Genomic DNA, 27,019 nt, shown 5'->3' with positions numbered 1-27,019 from the left:
AGGGAAGGATAAACACCCTGAGGCTGTCCTCTGTCTCCATACTCATGCTGTGATGCACGTATGTATGCACACATGCACACACACACATGCACACCACAAACATATACATACTAAAAGAATTTTTTTTTTTCCAAGGTAGGGTCTCACTCTAGCCCATGCTGACCTGGAATTCACTGTGCAGTCTCCCGCTAGCCTCGAATCCACATCGATCCTTCTACCTCTGATTAAATGTGTGTGCCACCACACTCGGCTTCATACTAAGTTGTCTTTGTTTTCATTTTCATTTTATTTTTTTAAAGAATAAGTGACTCAAAAAGCCAGACGTAGCCGGGTGTGGTGGCACACGCCTTTAATCCCAGCACTCGGGAGGCAGAGGGTAGGAGGATCACCCTGAGTTCAAGGCTACCCTGAGACTACACAGTGAATTCCAGATCAGACTGGGCTACAATGAGATCCTACCTTGAAAAAGAGAGAGAGAATAAGAAGTGATTAAAATTCATAATAAATCACGACTAAAAAGATCAGGACCTGGGTGTGGTGACGCATGTCTTTAATCCCAGCACTCAGGAGGCAGAGGTAGGAGGATCACCTTGAGTTCTAGGCCACTCTGAGACTACCTGGGCTAGAGCGAAGCCCTACCTTGAAAAACAAACAAACAAACAAACAAAATGATCGGGAGGTTATGCACATAACAGAATGTATTTGGTTGTAGATAAAGTATGGTTGATTCTGAGAGATGAGAATACTTCCCTCAAGTTTGCCAGAAGTTGTTGACATTGACAGTTTCCTTAATTTTTGTGGTGTTGGGGATGCTTCCTGCTGTCACTGAGTAGGCATGGATTTAGATATGTGGTAACTAAGGAAAACTAGAGCTGCATCTTGGTAGCTGTGAGTCCAGGCTTGGCAGGTAGATTGGTGTGAGGGAACCAGGTGGGCTGTACCTCTATCTTTATAGCTACGCCTCCTCGTGGTCAGAATACCTCTTCATGGATAAACAGACTTGAAGATCAAATTAGCTGCTTCCTGCTACATCAGAAAATAGAGTGCCAGGACACTTTTCCCAATAGCTATAAACAAATACAACTCTGACACTTTTTATCATTTGCACTGTTGTTTTGGTGTCCCCTCTTCACTTGTGGACTTTGCAAGAGGACCACAGGAAGAAATATCCCAAAAAGGTCTGGTCTACCTTGGCTCAGGGAGGAAAAAAGGTCACCTTATCTCCAGGAACATGCTGCTCACCTCATAAGTATCCACAAAATTGGAAACTTCACAACACAAAACCCCAATGCTACCTGCCTCCCTCCCTCCTTGGGCAGCCCACTCCAATCATCTCCTTCGAAGGTGTGTTCTGTTTTGCTAAACAAACTTCTGCTTTATCTGTGTCTCTGGACTGAATTCTTTTTTTTTGGAGGGGGGAGTCGTACTGAGGAGAAATCAGCATATGGCAATTAATAGTGCATGCCAAACGAGCACCCTACCACTGAGCTATACCCTCAGTGCTATTTTTTTTTTGTTACTTATTTATTTGAGAGTGACAGATACAGAGAAAGAGGCAGAGAGAGAATGAGCACGCCAAGGACACCAGCCACTGCCAACGAACTCCAGACGCGTGCGCCCTCTTATGCATCTGGCTAACGTGGTTCCTGGGGAAATCGAGCCTCGAACCGGGGTCCTTAGGCTTCACAGGCAAGCGCTTTACCGCTAAGCCATCTCTCCAGCCTTCAGTCCTATTTTTATCTCATTGTATGATTTAGATCAGGGGACGACGTCTGAAACCGGTGGCTTGTGTGTTTCAGAGGATAACCACAGCAACTTCTCCCACTTTAGATTACTTCTACAGTTCCAGATACCTGTTCCACACCCACCAATGAAAACTCAGGCAACTCCTTGCCTTCCCGTATGGGTACACTGGTTTGGGTCCCCCAGCCTCAGGGCACAATGACACAATACCAACCACAGGCAAGAGAGATGCAGTCTTTGCAGCTCCTAATGAGGGAACTCTGCAGGTGCTTTCCGGAGGGCCGTGCTTGTTGCAGGGGGGCGGCGGGGGGGGGGGGGGGAGCCAGGCTGAGCAACGCGCTGACCCGTTCATGGAAGCCCTCCGCCGCCCTGCGTTTATAACTTAACTCTTCACGGAAGCCTGCCAGCTGGATGCCACTGCGAAGTGACCACCGAGGCCCACGCAGGAGAGGCAACCCTCCCCCTCCCCCGGGGGAAACGCTCGGTCCCCCGATCCCCAGCAGCGCTCCTCCCAAGCCCGGGGCCGAGGGGACCCCCCACTCCTCGTACTCCGATGGGCGCCCCTCCCTCTGCGCATGCGCACCCCCCGCATTCCTTCAGCGGCTCCTTCGCGGTCCTGCGGTCCCTCCTGGGAAACCATCCTTGGCCTCGGGGGTCCGCGCGGTGAGGCAGCGTCCGGTGAGCCCCGGCGGGCTGGGCGAGGGCCCCGGCGGGGGTGGGCGGGTGCCCGTGGGTCTCGGGGCGGATGGGTGTGTGTCGGAGGGGGTGGGGGAGGAGGAGGGGGAGACCGGCCGGGATGCAGCCGGTGCCCAGCAGTGGGGAGGAGTCCCCCCGCGGACTCCGCCTCCGCACGACCTGCCCGGGAACCGCGACATCCCTCGTCGGGGGAAGGGGGCTCGGGACGGGCGCGCGTGGCCCCTGCCGCCGCGGCTCAGGACTGGGCCACCTTGGCGGCGGGCGGGCGGGCGGGCGGGCAGCGGCGTGCCCAGGTGGAGGCTCCGCAGTGCGCCTGCGCGCGCGGGGGGCGGGGGCGTGGGGGAAGACGCGGGGGGCGGGGCCGAGCCCTGCGTGACGCGCGCAACGTGGTCGTGACGTCACGCGCGCGTGCCCCGCCCCCTCCCGAAGGGGCTGGGCTGCGGAGTGTGCGCCGGGCGCCGGATCGCCGGGCATTGAATGACTTAGGAGGCGGGCGAGACCTACGCGACCCTCCATGTCCCGTCCTGAGAAATCCGAATATCGAGAGCCTTTGCCACCGGGCAGGGGAGAGCGCTGGCCGCGAGCATCAGGGCCTGGGCAGGGCCCAGGCTACCCCCCCCCCCGGACAGCGAGTCCACCGCTGACCTTGGCCACGCAGGCTTGTAAACCAGCTGGGATTTGCTAGTTAGCCAGTCTGGACCTAACATGGGCAGGACTCAGGGAATGACTCCATCTGAAGAAAACGTGCAGATGAGAGAAAAAGAGGGCACCTCTGGGCTCCCCAGGGGTGCATGCATCTGCACACGTGCGTGCACCCACCGCGTAAAATCACCTGACACAAGCACATTGCCGCACCACACATCCCCTCCCTCGCAAAAAAAGAATAAATGTCATCTTAACTACTATATTTTAAAAATTGTTTTAAATTTATTTTTATTTGAGAGAGTTGGCATGCCAGGGCCTCTAGCCACTGCACACGAACTCCAGATGTATGCACCACCTTGTGCATCTGGCTTACGTGGGACCTGGAGAATCGAGCCTGGGTCCTTAAGCTTTGCAGGCAAGCCCCTTGACCGCTAAGCCATCTCTCCAGCCCCTTAGCGTATTTGTGTGTGTGTGTGTGTAAAGAATTCTGTGGATGATCCCAGGAAGATCACCTTTGTTGCTGGCCTTTGGACTGGTCGCTAGGGCCATGGTATTTGGAATGCAAAATGCTGGCCCAGCCAGGCTCTTAGGCCTTCATCTGATCCCCAGACCAGTTATTCCTTTTTACTTGCACATGTAGTTATTATGTGTAATGACACAATATCCTGAAGAGGTGGAAGACTTCTGGTGGAAGATCTGGGACAAGTTTAAGGAGAGAGAGATGAGCTGGAGCTGAGAGGAGTGGGCGTCCCAGGCTTCGGAATGTGGTTGGGTGTGAAAGGCTTACCAACCACAGCTCAGGAACTGTTGTCAGCACCCCTCCTTAAACACCCTGCACTCTGACCTCTTTGAACAGGGAATACGTCCCATTCAAGGACGGCATCTAGAGAGATGCTGGCGTTTGTACTCTCCCTGACAGGTCCTTTTGAGTTCATCAGCTGGGACTTTGAAAGATTAAGAAAATAGAACTGAGAAAGTCGTTCAATTCATGTTTATTTTAATGGCACAACCAAAGTGTACAGATTGCTGTCATTTTATCTCTTTTAAGTCAAATTTAGTTTCTTATTAAAAGATCTTTCTGAGAACTATAAGCAAGCTGTAACAAACATTAAAAAAATGTATCAGGCCAGATATGGTAGGAGGATTGCTAAGAATTCCAGGCCAGCCTGGGCTAGAGAGTGATTTCCAGGTCAGCCAGAGCTAGAGGGAAACCCTACCTTGAAAAATAGCAAAAAGAAAAAAAATATATATATATATATATATATATATATATATATATATATATATATGTTAAAAGTATCTTTCCTTAAATACCCCTATCCTTTTTTCCCATAGGTTTCTTGAATCTTCTGACTTCAAGCTATCAGTGGTGTTAGTTGGTAAATAGATAACAATATATTCTGAGATTCCCCCATATTTAAGCGTCAGTTTTGAAAACTCCACAATATTTCCTCCTCTAGGTTACAGTTATTTGTGAAACTTATGTTTTTAATTTCTCTGTATCACAGAACCTAAATTGGTAATAAATCAATAAGGGACAAATGTTTGCATTCACTCAGTGAACAGTACCATGTCTAAACTCAGCATATATTGGAGCCACACGGGACCTGTAAGTATCTTCTGTGTAGCTATGTAGGCAGGTGATCCCAGAAACTAGAAGGCAGACAAAGTCTCTCCTAACATCCTTCTTCCTTCCTTCTCCCTCAGCTCTCCCTCCTCCGCTAAGAGCAGAAGATGAAGAGATACCAGGTGAGTTTTTGGTTCATTTACTCTTTGTTCTAAGAATTTGTATTTTTTTAAGGGAGAAAATCAAAACAGGTGGAAGTTCACATAAAAGGGAACACAGCTACGTTAGAATATTCAAAGTAGGGCACTTGGCACAACTGCAGATTAGATGCAGGATTTTTAATTATATATATATATGTATTTTTCAGATTATTGTAAAATTTTCTCTATGCCCCTTCTGATACTAGCCCTGAGATAAATATGATATAATGCTTTTATTTATTTAAAGTCTTTTGGGGGTGTGTATGTATGTATATCTGTGTGTATTGGCATATGTATGCCATAGTATGTGTGCAGATCAGAGGTCAGTCTTTACCTCATTTGAGGCAGTCTCTCATTCAAGTTGTTCACCACTGCCTGCTGTCGGCATGTATAGCAGACAGCTTCAGGTTTGCCGAGACGAACTTCTGGACCAGGCACAGTTATGGAAGAAGGGATTTATTGAAGCTTACAGACACAGGGGAAGAAGCTGGCCTGCCTTCACAGGTTCAAGCAGAGAGGGAGAGAAGCACAAGTCAAATAGCCCAAAAGCCATACAGACCAGCACAGGTCTGGAACTCCAGTTAGGCACACTTTGCATATCTTTAGATTGGAATTGCAAACCCACCACCACACCTTAAGATCTGCCCACTGACACTGCCTCCAGTCAGGCGGCAGCAGAAGCTAACTACAAACTAATAAAACAGTGACTATATTGTGAATATGTCTATTCAAACTACCACAGCATGCTAGAATCCACTGAAACCCGCCAGGCTTCCTGCTTTTACATAGGGTATAGGGATCCACACTCATGCTGGAGAGGCAGTCTCTGTCTGCCCAGACCTTGAATTGTGTCTTGGTAGAACAGAGCAAGAGCAAGAGGAAGAGCAGAGCCTATGATTTCAGGGCTCCAGACTCTGAGGATGGAGCAGACCGCCCTGGTGTTTCTGTTCAATCTAGGAACAAGACATCAAGGATGTAGAGAAATGAAGGGTTACATGTTCTCCAAACAGCTCCTGGATATTTATGCCGGCTCATAGAGGTTTCTTCATAGACACGCAGGCACTTCTAGCTTATGTTTATAAATTTCTCATGTGCATTGTAATCTGAAAAAAAGAATATGGATTTATCAGCCGGGTGTGGTGGTGCATGCCGTTAATCCCAGCACTTGGGAGGCAGAGGTAGGAGGATCTCTGTGAGTTCAAGGCCACCCTGAGACTACATAGTGAATTCTAGGTCAGCCTAATGCTTGAGTGAAACCCTACCTCGAAAAAACAACAACAAAAAAATAGACTTATCCCATCCCCACCACTCACCTGAATTAATTTTAGAGAAAGGCTACAATTCATGGTTTAGGGCAGTGGATGTTTGGTCTTCGCCTCACTTGACTGTTGAGCACATTTGGTGGTATTAACCGTGGTCTGATTTGAAAATCTCCCTGATGCTGTGCTCTCCGCCCAAGGTTCCCATTCCTAACTGACTTCCTCTCTAACCTCGGCTCTTTGTCCCATGGTTTCCATTTCCGACCCACTGCTCTTTTCGTAGTAGGATTCTTGTGTGTTTAGGTAATTGATTATATTTTTGCATGTGTGTGATTGGTGGTGAATATGTGTATGTGACATAGGCGTGTATGTATGCAGATGTGCACGCCCCATGCACACATGTGCAGAGGCCAGAGAACGTTAGGTGTCCCTCTCTGTCACTCATCCGCGTATGTCCTTGAGGCGCAGTTTTTAGCAGCTGCTGAAACATCTCCCATAGGTTCTGCATCATTTTGCATTCCTGCATTTGCAGGTCATCATTTCTGATGACCCACGTAAGAACCTGAAATTAATGGTTTGAATAAATGTGTCATGGCGTCTTTAAAAAAACTTTATTATTATTATTTTTTAACTTTTATTTATTTATTTGAGAGCAACAGAGAGAGAAAGAGACAGAGAGAGAGAAAGAGAAAGAGAGAATGGGCACCCCAGGGCCTCCAGCCACTGGAAATGAACTCCAGACACAGGCGCCCCCTTGTGCATGTGGCTAACGTGGGTTCTGAGGAATTGAGCCTCGAACCAGGGTCCTTAGGCTTCATAGGCAAGTGCTTAACCGCCAAGCAATCTCTCCAGCCCTAAAAAAAACTTTTTATTTATGTTTTTATGCACGTATATAATTATTTTGATCATAATCCCCATCTCCCTTTCACTGACCCCTTCTTCCCAACTAGTCTCTCTTGTACTTTGATGTGTTTTATTAATTATTTGTTTGAGAGAGGGGGGGAAAGAGGCAGTAAGAGAGAGAGAGAGAATGGGTGTACCAGGGTCTCTAGCCACTGTAAAAAAATCTCCAAATATATGCACCCCCTTGTTCATCTGGTTTATGTGGGTCCTGGGGAACCAAACCTGGGTCCTTTGGCTTCACAGGCAAACGCCTTAACTGCTAAGCCATCTCTTCAGCCCCCTGATGTCTTTTTTTTTCTCTTGTGTATGACCCACTGATTTTAATTAGTTTTGCCTACATGTGCATGGATGCGGGATTATTTACCAGAGCATGTGAAGTTTACCAGTGGCTATACCAGTGAAGAAATTCACTTTGAAATTTTTGTTTATTAAGGTCAATATCTAGCTGGGCAAGATGGCATACGCCTGTAATCCCAGCACTCGAGAGGCAGAGGTAGGAGGGTGGCCATGAATTCAAGGCCACCCTGAGACTACATTCCAGGTCAGCCTGGGCTATAGCAAGACCATACCTCGAAAAACCAAAATAAATAAAGTCAATATCTGATTCGCACATGGGTCTGCTAATATTGCCTATTTTTTTAAAAAATTTGACAACAGGAGATGTATTGTTTTGGTGTATGCTTCTATAGTATTCATGGCAACTAGAACGGTTCCAGACCTGTAATGGAATCCTAGTTTGTATAAGGTATTCTGTATTACTCTGCACAGTGTAGCACATAAAGACATGCTGAGGAGATGGCTCAGTGGATAAAACACCTGCTTCTCAAGCTGGAGCACCTGAGTTCAGTTCCCAGACACCGTGGGAAAAGCTGTGATCCTAGCTGACACTGTGGGGTCAATGGGAGGCGAAGACAGAATTTCACGCAGGTCATGGGAAGCACAGCAAAGAACAGCAGGGCTAGAATCCACAGTAAGAACTCCTGCCTCAGATGAGGTGGATAGGCAAGGACCAACCCAAAACTTGCCCTCTGATCTCTCCGTATGTGCTGTGCATGAACTTACACACACTGATACGAACACATACATAATAAAAAATTTTTTAAAGGAGGTATCCGACCTGTCATTTTTTTTTTTTTCCCAGAAACTAGTTCTCCTAGATACTTTTGATATTGCCCAGGTTGACAACTCCATACAGTAAAAGAATGTTGTGTTTCAGGATCAAGTGTCATTCAAGGATGTGTGTGTGGATTTCACCAAGGAAGAATGGTGTCTGCTGGACCCTGCTCAGAAGGTGCTGTACAGAGATGTGATCCTGGAGAACTACAGCCACTTTGTCTCAGTAGGTAAGGATTGTTTTGTTTTTCAAGGTGGCTACCAATCACATGCATTCCTTAGTTGTTAAAAGGGAATTCCCCGGGGCTGGAGAGATGGCTTAGTGGTTAAGTGCTTGCCTGTAAAGCCTAGGGACACTGGTTTGAGGCTTGATTCCCCAGGACCCATGTAAACCAGATGCACAAGGTGGTGCATGCATCTGAAGTTCATTTGCAGTGGCTGGAGGCAGTGGCACGTCCATTCTCTCTCTTTCTCTTTCTCTCTCTCTCTTTCTCTCTGTCTGTCCCTCTCAAATAAATAATTAAAAATAAACCCAAAAAATAGTGTATAATCTGAAGCTGGAGATGCAAGGCTCTGAAATGACGGATCCCTTTTTTGCTGTGATCATAATGTGTTCTGACATCCTTGGAGATTAGTTTGTTTGGGTGCCTTCTTTGAGAAGAAACTGAAGATACACCTTTTTTTAATTTTTTTTTTTATTTTTAACCCTCCATTTTTGCAGAGTTCTCAAAGCTAAGCTCTTTAGCCCCATGCTGTGGTACTTTGTCTTACAGGGTACTGTGTTGCTAAACCAGATGTAATCTTCAAGATAGAACAAGGAGAAGATCCCTGGATACCAGACAAGGGATTCCCAAGCCAGTACCATCCAGGTGTGTTAGTGACTCTAGAGGCCAGTGAAAGCCAGAGAAAATTAATATTGTGTCACTGATTTAAGGTTTGTCACCTTTGGACGATTTTTCAGAATGCCTACTTTTACCCCAGACCTTTGCAAATGACCAAGGACAATTTCCCACACCCTGATGCCTTAATAGACTCTTCGATGTTTCTCTTATTCATAAACACTTTTTCTTGGGCATTTTGGAGTGACTTGTGTATATTCATAATCCATCGTCAGGTGGCTTCATCTTAGAGTTTTCTTGATCAGCTTCTCTTTTGTGAATGGGGGTGTGATGTGGTGGTGGTGTGTGGTGCCCCATGGCCTCGCATACATATATGTTCCACTCCATCAGTCTTCAACCTGGTCTCGTCGTGAACCAGAGTCTTGTTTTACTGATTCCAGAGCTTTCAGGGCTCCAATGATTCTCAGGTCTCTGTCCCCCTGCAAAAGTTGGGTTTCAGGCACACATGGCCACACAGCTGTTTACATAGCATCTGGAAATTTGAACTCTGGAGTTCTCCGGCCCCCTTGGGCCCTCATCTTTGTGCCAGAAGCCCACTCACCCACTGAGCCATCTTTCCAGCCCTGACTTTTATCTTTTGAATTTGTATGCCTTCTTTATATGCCCTGTGGACTTCTTTTGTCAGCTGGCATATATCCATGCATTTCTTTATATATTCCATTTAGCAAAGAAATGATAGTGAGCACTCACTGTGACCAGTTATAGTCTAGTAATTAACAGTAATAAGTAAATACCAGGCCTCATAGGATACATATTACAATGATTTACAAAACCATATATATTTTTTTCATACATACTATTAGGTAGTGGTATATACGATGAAAAGAGCTCAAACAGAGGGAAAAAATGATATGTACTATTTGGCAAGGTCAGAGAAAACTTTTTGAAGAGGACTGTGTTGTATGCAAAACTTCACTGGAATGAGAATGAGCTATATGGGTTAAGATGTTAAGCTATTTGGGTTCTAGGCAGAGAGAAGGAACATCAGGTGTCAGGCCTCTGGTGCGGGCGTGTTCTTGGGCTGTTCACGCAGTGGCAGAGAGACCAGTGTCTGGAAGTTAGGATACGTGGGCAAGGCCGGTAAGAGTGATGTTGTAGACAGTAGCTCCATGGGTCATAGGAGATCGAGTAATGTTATTTTGAGGCATGTGAGGAACACTAATGGGGGTAAATGTAGATCAGATTGAATCAGGTCTGATTTATGGCTGAAAAGGATCTTTCTGGCTTGTGTAGTAGCTGGTTGGTGGGTGGGTATGAGCAAGAAGAAGGCACCAGTTAGGAGACTGCTGTAGACTTCAGAGTAAAGAAGGTAGTGGCCAAGACCATGTCAGAGGTACCGAGTAATGCTAGGTTTATACAAACGCCTTGAAGATGGAGCTGTAAGGATTTGTGCTGGATAAAGCTTATGAGAGAACAAAGGGCTGGAGAGATGGCTTAGCAGTTAAGGCATTTGCCTGCAAAGCCAAAGGACCTTTGTTTGATTCCCCAGGACCCACATAAGCCAGATGCACAAGGTGGCGCATGCATCTGGAGTTCGTTTGCAGTGGCTAGAAGCCCTGGCGTGCCCGTTCTCCCCCCCCCCTCTTGCTCTCTCAAATAAATAAATAAATAAATAAATTTTAAAAAAGAGTATGAGAGAACAAGGAGTCAAGCATGACTCTAGAGGTTTATCTCAAACCACTAACTAAATTAGGAAGTCATTTAATGAAATGGAGAACACTATACATACAGGGAATGTGATTAGCAAAGGAGTTACTACAGATTTGATTTTGGACAGGAAAAGTTGGCAGATGTCTGTTCAAATCTAGCCTGTGAATTCACTGTGGGGCTGGAGGTATATCCAAAAGGTAGATGCCTCACTGGGGCTAGAACTTGATGTGTCTATTTGAAAGATATCAGTTTTCGATGGGGCTATGGTATGGGGATAGGTGAACTCTAGAGCCGAGGTTTGCAGATTTCTCTGCAAAAGATCACATACTACTTGTGTTGGGTGCAGTGGCCACTTAGCATCCTGGTTGCTACTACTGTCCCTCTGCGTCTCTCTACTCTCCTCATCCTTCCTCTTGTCTATTTCTTCCTCTCTTATTGTCTCTCCCACATTTTCCCTTTTAAGAACAAAAGAGTAACTTGCTGCATTGTCTTGTGTTCATAATTTGCCAGCTTCTTTTCCAAAGCATAGTAATATGTAGGCTAGAACAGTCCTGGGATATTTCCACATCACCAAGGCATTAAATACATCCATTAGAGGAGTGTCAGAAGGGAAAAGACAGGAGCCATACAAAACCCTGAGAGCCCATTTTCCAAGATCAAATATAGTCTGTTTCCCATCCTGCTAGTAACTTAAGTGGCAGCCATGGAGTACCTGTATTAAGCCTGTGTCAGCTGATACTGGCCTTGGCATACTTTTGTTATTTTGCTTTTAAAACCACTTCCCCCTGTTCATATGTTACTTTTCACTGGTCACACTCAGAAGCAGACTTATATGTACCTTCTCTCAGTCTTGACGTGGTCTGATTCCTAACTGACTGTTTTATTTAGGTATTTTTCACTTTTTTAAGATGAGGTATCCAGGTTTTCTTTCAGTAGCTTGACAGTAATTTATAGAAATAGGTGAAATTTAGGCTGAAGTGATGGCTCAAGGGTTAAAGGCATTTGCTTGCAAAGTCTGCTGGCTTGGGTTCAATTCCCCATTACCCACATAAAGTCAGATGTACAAAAGTGGCGCATGAATATGGAGTGTATTTGCAGTGGCAAGAGGCCCTAGTGTGTCCATTCTACCTGTCTCTCTCCCTCTCTCCTTCTCTCTGTCTCTCTCTCTTTCTCTCCCCCTTTGTCTTCTCTCTGTCTCCCCTACAAATAAATAAAAATATTTTTTTAAAAAAGAAGAAGATGAAATTTAAAGTCTTTTGTCATTGACCATTCTGACTCTGTTCTGCCCAGAATTTATAACAAGCCTCATATTTTTCTATATCATAAAAATATTTCTTTTCTCTCCTTTGTCTAAAATTTTTGTTCTTCTTTAATCTATTTTAGATAATACTGTATATGTAAATTATTTATATACTTAATGATAAGGGCTTGATAGTATTTCACTTATTTTAAATTAGAACACAGTTTTGCTATTACTAGTCCCTATTTTATGTCCACAGTACACCAGTGGCTTTGGCCCAAAATTTAGACCTGAACAGGTGACCGTTGCTTAGTGTTTTCTTTCCCAGCTGACATTTTGTTCTTTCAAAAGAAATGTCTCTTACTTTTCCTGTTCTGATAGGAATTGCAGTGTTGCTCACCTGTGCAGCCACATTTAAGAGTATCCTGAAGTAAGCTTCCTAAGTGCATATTGCCATACTCTGTTTTACATATTCCAACTGAGGAAGCAGAAGTTAGACATTCCTATACTCTGTTCTACGTGTTCCAACTCAGGAAGCAGAAGCTAGACATTCCCATACTCTGTTCTACATATTCCAACTGAGGAAGCAGAAGTTAGACATTCCTATACTCTGTTCTACGTGTTCTAACTCAGGAAGCAGAAGTTAGACATTCCTATACTCTGTTCTACATATTCCAACTGAGGAAGCAGAAGTTAGACATTCCCATACTCTGTCCTATGTATTCCAACTCAGGAAGCAGAAGCTAGACATTCCCATACTCTGTTCTACATATTACAACTCAGGAAGCAGAAGTTAGACATTCCCATACTCTGTCCTATGTATTCCAACTCAGGAAGCAGACATTCCCATACTCTGTTCTACATATTCTAACTGAGGAAGTAGAAGTTAGACATTTCTATACTCTGTTCTACATGTTCCAACTCAGGAAGCAGAAGTTAGACATTCCCATACTCTGTTCTACATATTCCAACTGAGGAAGCAGAAGTTAGACATTTCTATGCTCTGTTCTATGTGTTCCAACTCAGGAAGCAGAAGTTAGACATTCCCATACTCTGTCCTATGTATTCCAACTCAGGAAGCAGAAGCTAGACATTCCCATACTCTGTTCTACATATTACAACTCAGGAAGCAGAAGTTAGACATTCCCATACTCTGTCCTATGTATTCCAACTCAGGAAGCAGAAGTTAGACATTCCCATACTCTGTTCTACATATTACAACTCAGGAAGTAGAAGTTAGACATTCCCATACTCTGTTCTACATATTCCAATGCAGGAAGCTTAAGTTAGACATCTGCATGTGAACATTTCTCTGATCTCCTCAGAGGGTGCAGAAATAACAAGACTAGTAAGTAATTCTTGCCAAGGGCCAGACTCCAAACTTGACAGGGGCCTAGCATTAAGTCCAGGGTTTGTTTCATATTATAATGAATAAGATGGGCAGTAACTTCTTCTGAAGGACAGAGCAAGTAAAGTCTTACAATGGCATGCATGTCATAGCAATTTTTGCCTTATTATTACTATCACTTTTTAAATTAAAGAAGCATTTCAGTTAAGAATGTCTAGGTTCCAATGAGAACTAAGGCTGTAATACTTGTAGTTGGGGGAAGGCATTGTGCTACAAATCTGGTCCCTAAGTAGAGTTCCACAAAGATGGTTCATGGACATGTAGAATGTTGGCTTAAACACGTGAATCAATGAATGAAAAGTTTTATTTGTTTGCCTGTTTATTTTACTAGTTTATACCAGAATTAACAACTTTGATATATTGATCTTTGCAGGCAGTAGACTCAGAGCTGCCACATACCTAAAACAAATATTTTAAAATATGTGATTGGCATTTTTGTATTGGGTACCAGTAGTGAAATATAGCCTATATTTTATGATAAAGTGTACTGAGGGGTGGAGAGATGGCTTAGTGGTTAAGGTGCATACCTGCAAAGCCTAAGAACCTATGTTTGATTCCCCAGAACCCATGTAATCCAGATGCACATGGTGGTACATGCATCTGGAGTTCATTTGCATTGGCTAGAGGCCCTGTCTCCCTCTCTAATAAATAAATAAAATTAAAATATTTTTAGCGTTCTGAAGGTCTTAGTACCAGATACAGGAACGATTTTTTGATGGTCCCCACATAAAAGGCACTGGTGACGTTAAATGTTAAAGCAGTATATAAACGAAGAAAACCATGAAATAAAGACAGACTTAAACACTTAGATGTAGGGGGGAAAAATCATTGAGGGACTCATAGTAACCAGGATGTAAGATGATGGTTTAAGCCATTTTCTATCTCTGCCAAACCTGATTCTTCCTTTGTTAAATGACAGCTTAATCCATTCTCTGTGCATTTTCCTGTTCCAATTCAGATCATCTACACCTGCCACTCATCATGTGTTATGTTACCTCCTCTACCTTGCTTTCCTGTCAAGAAAACTTCTACACTCTGGGCCATCAGACCATTATTATGCACCTGAGGACATAGATATTTACAGAATTTTAATTTGGTATGGATAGGTAACATAGAAAAGCACAGAGTCAGGTGAGAATCTGCCCCAGTGTCTAAGTGTGAGGCATCAGGGCCCATCACTTCTGTTCCCACTCGGTCCAGTTCATGATCCAACACCTCTTGGCTACTATTAACTCTTCACTACCTCTCTTTGCAAAGTGTTCATGGTCTCTGGCGGGCTCACCTCATTGTCCTGACTATCCTCACTTCTAAAGCAGCCACTCTTTTTCTCTGTGCTGTTTATCTGACTTCACCTTTTGTGCCCAGTTTTGGTGTTTATATTTCTGAAGTTTTAGTGCTGTATCCATTACCCTGACCCTGCCTCCCCAGCAGCACGTTTGTGTTTTCCACTCAAACCAGGAGTAAATGACCATCTTGGATTCAGTTCACACCAGGAAGCTGAGTCTGAAAAAAAAAAATTGACTATAGGATAGGACATTTCTGTAAAAGTCAGAGTCCATCAGAGATATATTAAGATTCATAAGCTGTGGTCATTTTTTTTTTTCATTCTAGAAAGGAAATGGAAAGGTGGTGGCCTGTTAGAGAGCAGCCAGGAAAGTCAAGATGAACGCTTTTGGCAGCTCGTTTTCACCAACAACAAGAGAGTTTGTACAGAAAGTAGTGATAGCGTTAGAAAAACTCTAGGTCTGGACTTAGACCACATCTCTTCAAGAAATTTTCCCTTCAAAATATGTGACTCTTGTGAAATGAATGTGAAAAATATTTCAGGCTTTCTCATTAGTAAAAAGAACTATTGCAGAAAGAAGTCTGATAAGTTTAGCAATGTATGTGAGAAATCACTCCTTGATATTAGGCATGAGAAAATTCCTACAGGAGAAAAACCAAGTGAATACAATCAAAAAAGGAATGTTGTCAGTAATTGCCAGGATCTCACTCAGTCAATTCTTGACCAACCTTTTGAATATAGTGAAAATGGACAAGAGGAAGCCGCTCTCTTTACAAATCAGAGGCCTGAGATGGAGGAGACACTCTGCAAATTCACTGACTATGGAAGAATGTTCATTGACAATTTAAAGCTCAGTGTCTCTCAGAGAGCTTATTTGGAGATGGAGCCACATGAATGCAGTATTTGTAGGAAATCATTTTATATGGATTCACAATTTGAACATCGGAAAAGTCTTACAGAGGACGGTCCTTATGAATATAATGACTATGGGGAAATCTTCTGTGGCAATTCAACTTTTGTTATCCATCAGGAAGCTTACCAAAAAAAGGCTGAACAAGAGCATAAAGTGTGTGAGAAAGCTTTGGAAAAGTCAGCCCTCTTTAAGCACCAGATTGTGCATACGGGGGGCAAGCCCTCCCAGTACCACGAAAGTAGGAGTTGTTTCAGCAAGAAGTCCCACCTCCCCCAGTCTCGGAGAGCTCACTCAGGAGAAAAAACCTTTGAATGCGGTGAGTGCGGTAAGACTTTCTGGGAGAAATCAAACCTCACCCAACATCAGAGAACACACACAGGGGAGAAGCCCTATGAATGTTCTGAATGTGGGAAAGCCTTTTGCCAGAAACCACACCTTACCAACCACCAGCGAACACATACGGGAGAAAAGCCCTATGAATGTAAGCAGTGTGGGAAAACCTTCTGTGTGAAGTCCAACCTCACTGAACATCAGAGAACTCATACTGGGGAGAAACCCTATGAGTGTAATGCTTGTGGAAAATCCTTCTGCCACAGGTCAGCCCTAACTGTCCATCAGAGAACGCACACGGGTGAGAAACCATTTATATGCAGTGAGTGTGGAAAGTCCTTTTGTGTGAAGTCAAACCTCATTGTACATCAAAGAACTCACACAGGAGAGAAACCCTACAAATGTAACGAATGTGGGAAAACCTTCTGTGAAAAGTCGGCTCTCACCAAACACCAGAGAACTCACACAGGGGAGAAACCCTATGAGTGTAGTGTGTGCGGGAAGACCTTTAGTCAGAGGTCAGTACTCACTAAGCACCAGAGAATCCACATGAGGGTGAAAGCTCTTTCAACAGCCTGAATGTCCAGAAGACTTCATATACCTGTCCAATATGTACATTAAAAAAAATGAGATTAGAAACTGCCAAAGAATGCCACAAAGTTCTAGAAAATGCTACTTTATTTAAATATGTGAAGGCTTTCAAGAAAAAAAAAATAATAAAAGTTTTTCTTTAGAAAGTTTGTATTTAGAGGAAAGTATTCATTTAAGTAATGTGGTAAAACACAATGTCATCTTCCAAATGTGATGCCAAAATTGTCTTGCAATAGGATGAGTCACAGTCTATGTAGTCACAGTGGAGTCTGAAGCTAAAATTAATCTGAAGGACAGTAGCACTAAACATGCCTGTGACAAGCTTCTGATGTTTGTACACCTTATGTGAGTAGGGTGTTGTAACAGATATTTGAGGTGTACTTGATTTATATATTGGAGTCCAGACATGGTTGTGAGGAAAAAAAACAAGCCCTTAGTTTAGTAACTATAGTGATATATATATTAATATTTTCCATACTAAACACTGCCAGTATCTTTGTAGATTGATAGGATTATATATGTGTATATACATATGTGTGACTGTGTGTCTATAGATATGTATGTATATGTGAATATATTTGTACACATGTACCTACATCATATGCCCATGTCAAAATGTCACCTCACACTGACTTAAAAAGTGCTGCTGACTGTTAACCTTTCAGGAATTTTGTGAGCCACTTATGTTGTTTAAAATTCTATAAAGTTAAATTATATTGAAAACAAAGGAAGAAATAGCACACATAATCTCCTCCAAATAACTAGCTAGATTTCACTGCCGTCTCTGTTGTATATGATTGGATGTATCAAATGATATGCTGCTGCAGAGTTCTTTCTGACTCACGTGTCATCAGGGCCATCATGCTGTTAGGTTGATCTTAGAATATTTATACCATGAAAACTGACAAGATATGTATCTGGGGTTTTATTTTCTCAGAGAACCTGTTCTTAAATATTTACCAAAACACCTGTATATATAAAAAATATACTCAGAAAATTTGTAGTATAAGCTATATATCCTTTTTTTTCCCTATTTTCTAAAATAAGGAAATGAATATGGCCATTATTACTAAACTGCCTCTTTAGTAAAAAAAAAAAAAAAATAGCCAAAAGATGTTTTTGTGAGCCTTTTAATTACCTCAGAATAGTTCAGTTCTAAATATTATTAGTCTCTTGATAGCTTGGCCAGTATAAGTATTAAGTGAAATATTTTACAAAAATGTATCACCTATTTTAGACAGTTTCCTGGTATATGTAAATGAGAATGGTCATTAGCAAACTACCCTTTTAATGAAGATGTCAAACTATTTTTCTAAGATTTTTTTTCCAGCTACCTCTGTGTCAGACATATAAATGCTGTTAATAAGAATGGTATTTACATGAATTATGCAAAGGTTAACATTGCTGTAAATAGTAATAGTCACCACACTCTACAAATTAACAGTGGTGGTATGTGAGAAAATTCCCCTTTTGTACTCTTGGTATTTCATTGTGGCTGTATTTAGGAATGATATACATAGCCCTGGTTCTTGTACTCTAGGAACTGTGAACTTCTATTTAGAATTTAGGGTATCCTAATAATGCCTCTGCCTCTTTTGTGCTACTGCTCCTGGGGACCCCTGGAAACACACAGGGAAGCAGTTTAAGAGGTACTTAGCTACTCCTGGAAACACATGGGGAAGCAGTTTAAGAGGTACTTAGCTACTCCTGGAAACACACAGGGAAGCAGCTTAAGAGGTATTTAGTTACTCCTGGGAACACACTGGGAAGCAGTTTAAGAGGTACTTAGCTACTCCTGGAAACACTGGGAAGCAGTTTAAGAGGTACTTGGCCACCCTGGAAACACACTGGGAAGCAGCTTAAGAGGTACTTAGTTACTTCTGGAAACACTGGGAAGCAGTTTAAGAGGTACTTAGCCACCCTAGAAATACCCTGGGATGCAGTTTAAGAGGTACTTAGCTGCCTTCTTTGCTGAGCTGACGTTTGTCTTTTGCCTTCCTTGCCCCAGGTGATCTAGGGACTACAGCCAGATTAGCCTAAGGTAACCACAGACACCCCCATCTGACCATTTTGTTAGGATGAACATGTGAGCAATAAGATAAACACGCGGGAATGCTGTGCAACTTGCAGAATAGATCTCATCAGTGAATATTGTCATAACGTGAGAAGATGTGAGTGAGAGACACGAGAAGAAATTGTCCTTACTCCGATGCACTTTTGCATGTGTGTGTACATGCATCCTGGTTTGTCGTTGAGATCTGGGAGGGCAGTAGCCTGAAGAAGGCAGGGCACACAATGGGAAAAACTGACCCAAATGTGCTGTCCCTGAGCCCTCTACAGCTACACTGTTCTGGGACCTGTTATTATCGACAGCAGTAACTCCTTGTTCATTCTTAGGACTGCCTGATACTTAGAGCTGAAGGCATTCAAGCTAACAAGAGAGGAGCAGTTTTCTAGGAGTTAACAATCTGCACAGTGATTTGGGTGGAAGAATTTCTTTCTTTCTTTTTTTTTTTTTTTTTTGTTTTGTTTTTTGAGGTAGGGTCTCACTCTGGTCCAGGCTGACCTGGAATTAACTCTGTAGTCTCAGGGTGGCCTTGAACTCACGGCGATCCTCCTACCTCTGCCTCCCAAGTGCTGGGATTAAAGGCGTGCGCCACCACGCCTGGCAAGAATTTCTTTTGATGGTTTGATCTAAGGATGAATGCCTGTATAAGCCACGGTTCTTTCTGGTAAGAAACAGAATTGACCAACTAAAAAGATGGTAACAGTCGACTTGCTGCAGTGGTAATGTCCAGAAACAAGAAGATGTTGAACACCAAGAGACTAGTTTCTGCAGGAAGCCTCTCACATTCTGCACCCCCAGGGGACAAGGATGGAAACAACATGACGAGATCCCCATGAGAGCTGCTGTCATGGCAGACTTGTTGTCACTATCAGAGTCACTGGCACCGACTTGCTAGTAGCTTCCTTTGAAGAACCCAACCAGATGCGCCTGCGGGTGGAACCCAGGTAGGCCCAGAGCCGGGTGGAGGGAGAATCTGGGTGTGGAAAATGGAGACTACGCAGCATAGTGATCTTCATTGCTGTAAACTCTGTAAAAGTCTCGGCATTAGAAATAACGTTGTTGTGCTAATTAAAAGTTAAATGTTTCCACTTTGCTGTGATTTACTGTTGACATCAGTACGTTCCCTTTGGAGCTGAGTCCTGTCGCATGTGTGTCTATTTTTTTTTTAATATTTTTTGTTCATTTTTTATTTATTTATTTGAGAGTGACAGAGAGAAAGACAGATAGAGGGAGAGAGAGAGAATGGGCGCGCCAGGGCTTCCAGCCTCTGCAAACGAACTCCAGACACGTGCGCCCCCTTGTGCATCTGGCTACCGTGGGACCTGGGGAACCGAGCCTCGAACCGGGGTCCTTAGGCTTCACAGGCAAGCGCTTAACCGCTAAGCCATCTCTCCATCCCACGTGTGTCTATTTTTGGCGTGCAGGAAGAAGGCATTGTGTTGATTGCACCCACCGCTTTTCTATTTCTGTGGTGCTCCTCGGCCTGTGTGGTGTGAAGTAAGCACTTTTGCATTCTTCCAAATGTACTACACATTCGTCTCTGCACTTCTCAACTGATTCACCCTTTTCCTTGTTGGCTTGTGATGGCATGCTTATGTTAAATATTGCACTTACACGTATTACGTGTGGGTATCGCTTTACTTTACTGATTATAACTTTGTAGCAATAGAACCCGTTCTTGTCCCCTCAGAGTAGGCATCTGCCGTAGCTGACCACATGGGCATTGATTTGGGAATGAACATTTGTTCCAGAACAAGCCAGTGAGAACTCCTCCTAGAGGACCTTGGTTGGGAGGGGCCGCCATTGATCAGACGGTTTGTGGACTTGGTGCTGCCCGGAGTTTTGTCAAGAAAACACACTTGCATTGCAGTTGATTCAGAGTCATCTACGCACACGTGTACACCCACAGTGCATCTATGCACACGCGAGCACTGGAAGGATAAAAGAGAGGAACAGACCTCACTGAAATGACTACATTGAGTCTCCAGGGAATATCCGGAAGGATGAGTGTGCGTGCGTGTGGGTATCGCGGAAACCCGTTACCAACACGCTCATGAAATTTTCTGTTTCATCAAATAATACCCTAATTGCCTGTAATGTACTCCGATGCTTTCTTTTGTGTTCTAGGTCCCATTAAAATAAATACTTGTCCCCATATACTAAACTGATTTCACAACCAATGAATAATAGGTCGTCCCCTAGTATGCTGGGTGTGTGTGTTGTGGGGGGCGGGCAAACCAAGATAGGAAGTGCTTTGTCATAGGTTGTGCCTTCTGAACTCACTGAGCAGTTGTTTCAGTGCCTGGAAATTGTTTGCTGAGCCCAGTTTTGACCTGTTTTCTGTCTTCCTTCATCTGGTGTTCCATAGTATTTCCCATGAGCTTGCACTTGGCAGGTGGACGTCGAAACTTCTGGGCGCGTTCAGCCTCTGTGTCCTTCCTAGGTTTCTCCATCTCCCCCCTTGCTGGCTCTGCTGTCTCCCTTCTCCTCCCTCCCTCCCTCTCTCTCCTGCCTATCCCTCTTCCTGCATTTCCTCTTAATCTTTATCTGTCACTCAGTACCAGGCACTGCACGTTCTAGCCTCTTGCCTGTGTCTGCTGAACTCCACCTCCCTTTCCCAGACTCTCTCTTCTCAGACCTTACTGTGTCCTCAGCTACGGATTCCAGATAGGGCGAGGAATATTAATATCTTTGCAATGCTAGGCATACAGTCGAAAACTGAGCTATACCTCTAGCCTTCAGACACCATGTGTTGAGTAAGTTCTCCCCATTGTGGAGGAGGTGGCAGAAAGAATGGAGAGCCAAAGGAAGGGGAGGAGTGCTTTGCAATACTGTCTTCCAGACACACAGTGGCCGCGGCATTCATGACCTCGCTGTGGCTGACACTCCTTACACAAGGCCTGCATAATAGGTGGGGGAAATTATAACAACAAAATAGAAGAGAGACTAGTTGGAAAGAAGGGATTCAGTGGACGTAGGGTTTGGAAGGGGCAAAGGGGAGGGTGGCGTAAAGGGATTATGATCCTCGTATATTTTTATATGTACTGAAGTTGTCATTAAAAGGTTTACATTTTTTTGTTTGTTTTTCAAGGTAGGGTCTCACTGTAGCCCAGGCTGACCTGGAATTCACTACGTAGTCGAGGGTGGCCTCGAACTCGGGAATCCTCCTATCTCTGCCTCCTAAGTGCTGGCATTAAAGGTGTGTGCCACTACACCTGGATAGTTAAAAAAAATTTTTTAATTATTTATTTATTTATTTGAGAGCGACAGACACAGAGAGAAAGACAGATAGAGGTAGAGAGAGAGAGAGAATGGGCGCGCCAGGGCTTCCAGCCACTGCAAACGAACTCCAGACGCGTGCGCCCCCTTGTGCATCTGGCTAACGTGGGACCTGGGGAACCGAGCCCCGAACCGGGGTTCTTAGGCTTCACAGGCAGGCGCTTAACCGGTAAGCCATCTCTCTAGCCCTAAAAATTTTTAATTAGAAAAACGTGCCCTCAGATACTCTGGAAGGTAAGAAACGATGTTTAATTGTCCACATCTGGAGGACAAAGAGCTCTCAGGGTGCAGTTTCCTCATCTGAAAAAAAAAGGGAGGAAGGTTTTTTTCCCCCACCTGTAACACAGGCCAAGGATTCTCACTTTTCCCACCCTTCTAAGAAAGCTGAAGTGGTCACAGAAGCTCTGGTCCTCCAGGGGAGGTCAGAGGTCATGTGTGCAAGTCCCTTAGGAGCCCAGCTCTCATGACTCTCTGACCATGTCCCATCAGTCACACAAGCAACTTGGAAATGGTTGGCATCCACAACTGGCACCTGTGGCATGGTGGAATGTTCCCAGTCTGTGCAGTACTGGGTGCTCCTGGGCTGATGTCCATGCAGGTGCTCTCACCAGGAAATATATGCTCCTTGGAACTTAGCAATGAGTGTTCTTCCATCCAATCCATTCACATATGGGTTCAGTCCCTTGAAGTAACTTGATTTTTAATTCTACCTGGGCTTTTTTTTCCCCCCATACATTGTAACCCACATACATGTACCCATGGGAAATAATCCTCTGGAATCTTAATTTATGGGCATTATGAGTTTTAAGGATCAGAAATACCATTAAAAAAAATAGCCAGGCATGCTGGTGCACACCTTTAATCCCAGCACTTGGGAGGCAGAGGTAGGAGGATTGCCGTAAGTTCAAAGCCACCCTGAGACTACATAGTGAATTCCAGGTCAGCCTGAGGTAGAGTGAGAACCTACCTCAAAAAACAAAAACAAAAACAAAACAAAAAAAACATTAAATCCTATAATTACAGGCAAAACTATATATAATACCATTTCTAAAACACCCCTCTCTCTGTGCCTGGAATGAGACCATTTAAGGAGACCATGGCTAGGGATATTCAAGCTATATTTATAGTTGCTACTAAAGAGATAAACCATCTATATTGCCCTATGAGTGAATGACTATTACTGGTTTTATATAATTTGTATAATTTAATGACTCCTGTAGATATCCTATTATTGCAGTTGGAAACATTTAAAAATTCCTATAAGAATATTAATAAATTCTCCCTTTTAATTTTTTTATTCGTTATGTACATACTTATAAACAGCACATGTTGGTACCATCCTTACCCTCATCCTTACCACCCCTGAAGGGACCCTCCTGGTTGAGAATGCCAGTTATCCCCATGGGGATTGTGGGTCATGCATTGTGGGGGTAGACATCAGTTATAGGGAAGAGGCAATGTCTCTGTGCATAATACCCCAACTTGTGGCTCTAATAATCCTTCTGTCCCTTCTTCCACAAAATTCCCTGAACCTTGTTGGGTTTTAGGTCTGCTCCAGTGATAGGCTCTTGGAAGCCTCTGTGTCTCTGGATCTCTGGTTTGATAGGAGTTAAGTGTTCTCTGTGTCTATTTCCTTCACCCTTATGCTGGTACCAGGTTCACCAAGAAAGCAGCACTCTTGCTCATTTCCTCTATGGTTTCAGCTGGGCCCCTGGTGAGGTGTGATGAGATGATTCTCTGCTCAGATTCTGCGTCCATCTGCAAAAGAGAAGCAAATTCTCCAAAGGAGATTGAAGTCAGTGCTGGACAAATAAGATAACCATTATTATTATAGAGAAAATTTAATAGGTGTAATCCCTCTTGTAGCTGAAGATTGGTGGGAGCTTGATAGCAAACTTAAGTGTTTGGATGTGGTTCTGACTTGCTTCCCATTTCCAGCTATGGTTGCTGCTCTACTGAGCAAATCCATTAGCCAATCCAGAGCAGTTGGTTACCCACCATGGCTGTGTGCCACTGTTACACTTGGGTGAGTATCATGTCAGGTTGTTTGATTCTGAGTAGCTTAGACCTTGAATTGCTTGGACAGATGTTGGCGATTTTCCCCCAGTAGCTTCTATAGCACCTTCTGACATTAGATGACCTAACTGTTTGGGGACTGGCTCTCTTCCAGATTCCAGCCAGGTCTCTCCATGTTCTGTGCCAACAGCATATGGTGTGTTTAGCAAGAGGGTATTACCATTAACCTTAAAGTCTTTCTTCTTTTGGGAAACCTTGTGGGTCTCTCTGATCAACAGCTCATTGTGGATGTTAATGGCATCCTGGTACTGGGAGTTATAGGCCAGTGCCAAGGGAAAAGAAGGAAGAAAAGGATAGGCAATATAAAAGAGAAAGAGAAAAGAGAGAGAGAGAGAAACAGGAGAAAATTAAGGTTAGGCTTCATTATTCCCTCTCCAGGGCCCTTTGATTCAGGTGTTCTCTCTAAGGACCTGATGAAGGTTTAAACCTTTTAATCTGTCTTTTGGGATATTGGATCTTATGGTACCAGTTCCATTTGGGGCCAGTTTTGTGTCACCTCCCACCCTTACCCACCCCTCCAGCCCCACCTTCCCTATTATCTGGTTCTTGGTATGCCTATTAGGTCTCTTGGCATCTCAGGGTGATCCAGGTTAGGAACTACAAATGAGTGAGACCATGCAACAGTTGTCTTTCTGTGGTTGGGTAAGTTCACTGAGAATGATCTGTTCCAAGTTCAACCATTTTTCTACAAATTTCATTGTCATTTTTTTTCCTTACTGCTGTGTAGAATTCCATCATGTAGAAATACCACATCTTGGTTATCCATTCATCTAATGATGGATATCTGGGTTGATTCCAGTTCTTAGCTATTATGAATTGAGCAGCTTGTAAACATGGTTAAGCAAATATCTCTGAACTGAGGCATGGAGCTTTTAGGGTAAATTCCCAGTAAGGGAATAACTGGGTCTGTTGGTAAGTCTATAGTCAACCTTTTTAGGAGTCACCATATTGCTTTCCATAGTGGTTGTACCATCTTAACATTCCAATGGTGGTGCATCCATCTGGAGTTCATTTGCAGTGGCTAGTGACCCTAGTGTGTCCATTCTGTCCTTCTCTCCCTCTTCTCTTTCTCTCTCTATCTCTAATAAATAAAAGTTTTTTAAGGGCTGGAAGGATGACTTAATTGTTAAGGCACTTGCCTGCAAAGCCAAAGGACCCAGGTTTGATTCCCCAGGACCCATGTAAGCCAAATGCACAAGGGGGCGCATGTGTCTGGAGTTCAGTTGCAGTGGCTGGAGGCCCTGGCACACCCATTTGTTTTCTCTCTCCCTCTCTCTCTCTTTCTCTGTCAAATAAATAAATATAAAACATTTTTTAATTTTTTTAGAAGTTATTTCTTAAAAATAGTGGAACAACAGGCTGGAGAGATGGCTAAGCAGTTAAGGTGCTTGCCTGCAAAGCCAAAAGGCCCAGGTTCTATTCCCCAGGACCCACATAAGCCAGATTCACAAAGTGGTGCATGCATCTGGAGCTCTTTCACAGCAGCTGAATGCCTTGGCATGCCCATTCTCTCTCTCTCTCTCTCTCTCTCTCAAATAAATAAATAAATTAATTTAAAAAATAGTGGAACAAAATGCTATCACTTTGTTACATGTAGAATGCATTGTGGGAGTTTTGTCTGACATATTTTTTTATTTCGTTGGGCTTGATTTCAGTGCTCTTTTAGGATCCACATATACCTGATGGCAAGAGAGTATATGTTTTGTAAATTCTGTATTCTTTCCTTTCATAATATGTAACTTTTTATATTAGTTTGTATGGTCTTACTTGAGGCTTTTTAAGGACTTCTTAGGATTCTGTCATATGAATCAACACCATTTGTTTCACTTTTACCCTGTCAGGGCACACTTAGATGGCTTCTCATTTTTTTCACTACTTGTAAAATAACTAAGTGTAAAAGCACATATCTTTTTTCACTTAACTGAGTTTTTCTGAAATATACTTCTAAAAAGATACTGTCAGGCTGGAGAGATGGCTTATACCAATAATAAGGTGCTTGCCTGTGAAGCCTAAGGACCCAGTTTTGACTCCCCAGAACTCATGTAAGCCAGATGTACAAGGTGACATGTGCACAAGGTCACAGCATGTACACAAGGTGGTGCACACATCTGGAGTTCAGTTGCAGTGGATAGAGGCCTTGGGGGGGAGTCAGTTCTTTCTTTTTCTCTCTCTCATAAAAAATAAAAATGAACTGTCAGCTTGGCATAGCTGTGCACGCCTTTAATCCCAGCACTCAGGAGGCAGAGGTAGGAGGATCACCTTGAGTTTGAGGCCACCATGAGACTACATAGTGAATTCCAGGTCAGCCTGGGCTGGAGTAAGACCCTACCTCAAAAAAAAAAAAAAAAAAAAAAACTCCACAAACAAAAAAGAACTATCTATATTAAATGCTAAATTCACTATCAGTTCTGGTGAAAGTTACTCAAGGAAATCTGTATGAAATTCACTTTAAACCAAATCTTTAAAATGTGAGTACTCCAAATCTGTCTCCATAATAGATGTTATCCTCTCAGTTTTTTCCAATCTCATTTATATGATATAATGTTTCTTAAAAGGTTTATTTTCCAATTTTCTGGGAACATTGGTAGATTTTAAAATACTTGATTGTTTGTCTTCAGTTGACTCGTACCATTAGCCTAATTTTAATCGCTATATACATCATTTCATAATAATCATACAAGAGTATGAAGAGGTTGAATCAGTTACTTTCTTATGGCCAGGACAAAATACCTGACCAGATGCAGTTTAGGGAAGGAAAGGGTTCATTTCAGCTGACACGTCGCGGGGATTCTCATCATGGTGGGGCAGTCATGGCAAGAACAGACAGGTGGTGTCACATCAGGTCAGTGGGGAGGAATAAAGAGAACAAGACACCCACTGTTCTGCTTCAAGGCCTGACCCTTCCTCCACAAGCTTCCCAAACAGCACGGCCAACTGGAGATCAAGCATTCAAGCCCACAAGTCTATGGGGCCATTCTAAATCCAAACCACCACAGATGTTTGCTTGGGCTGTAGGCTCTTATAGTAAGAATCAAAGTGTATATATTTACCTTGGCATAGCAGCAGCAGCAGGAATGATACATAATTATTATTTTCAGTTGATATTACATATCAACGTGACAGTCATACACATTTTTTTTTTGGTTCGTACTCT

The 27,019-nt window shown here is 43.4% G+C and overlaps 2 protein-coding genes across 4 annotated transcripts in view; both read left to right on the top strand.

Annotated features, from left to right (window-relative positions):
- The first annotated feature begins 2,332 nt into the window (after positions 1–2,332).
- On the top strand, positions 2,333–18,945 carry Znf248 (zinc finger protein 248). 2 transcript variants are annotated; one of them, XM_045137299.1, is made up of 7 exons: positions 2,333–2,421; positions 4,420–4,463; positions 4,593–4,693; positions 4,792–4,833; positions 8,230–8,356; positions 8,900–8,995; positions 14,935–18,945. In XM_045137299.1, exons 4-7 carry the CDS (start codon positions 4,819–4,821, stop codon positions 16,428–16,430), a joined length of 1,734 nt encoding a protein of 577 aa, XP_044993234.1. In that variant the 5' UTR covers positions 2,333–2,421; positions 4,420–4,463; positions 4,593–4,693; positions 4,792–4,818; the 3' UTR covers positions 16,431–18,945. The 2 variants fall into 2 exon arrangements, with proteins under 2 accessions (XP_044993234.1, XP_044993235.1); XM_045137300.1 differs by lacking the exon at positions 4,420–4,463 and having other exon boundaries at positions 2,346–2,421.
- The window catches only part of Bms1 (BMS1 ribosome biogenesis factor), a 76,430-nt gene continuing 57,686 nt past the window's right edge, over positions 8,276–27,019 (top strand). Inside the window, exon 1 of one of the 2 annotated variants that reach the window (XM_045137298.1) lies at positions 8,276–8,356. The gene's annotated coding sequence lies outside the window, so the exon portion shown is untranslated. Of the gene's footprint in view, positions 8,357–8,899; positions 8,996–27,019 lie in introns of those variants that run through there. The other variant, XM_045137296.1, reaches the window with a different exon arrangement.

This window comes from Jaculus jaculus, chromosome 18 (assembly GCF_020740685.1).
Source record: "Jaculus jaculus isolate mJacJac1 chromosome 18, mJacJac1.mat.Y.cur, whole genome shotgun sequence".
Taxonomy (NCBI): Eukaryota; Metazoa; Chordata; class Mammalia; order Rodentia; family Dipodidae; genus Jaculus; species Jaculus jaculus.
This window is presented reverse-complemented; position numbering and strand designations above follow the sequence as displayed.

Coding starts and splice junctions, on each gene's coding strand:
- Znf248 (XM_045137299.1), top strand. Junction 8,357..8,899: donor CAGCCACTTTGTCTCAGTAG/GTAAGGATTGTT, acceptor TTTGTCTTACAG/GGTACTGTGTTGCTAAACCA. Junction 8,996..14,934: donor CCCAAGCCAGTACCATCCAG/GTGTGTTAGTGA, acceptor TTTTCATTCTAG/AAAGGAAATGGAAAGGTGGT.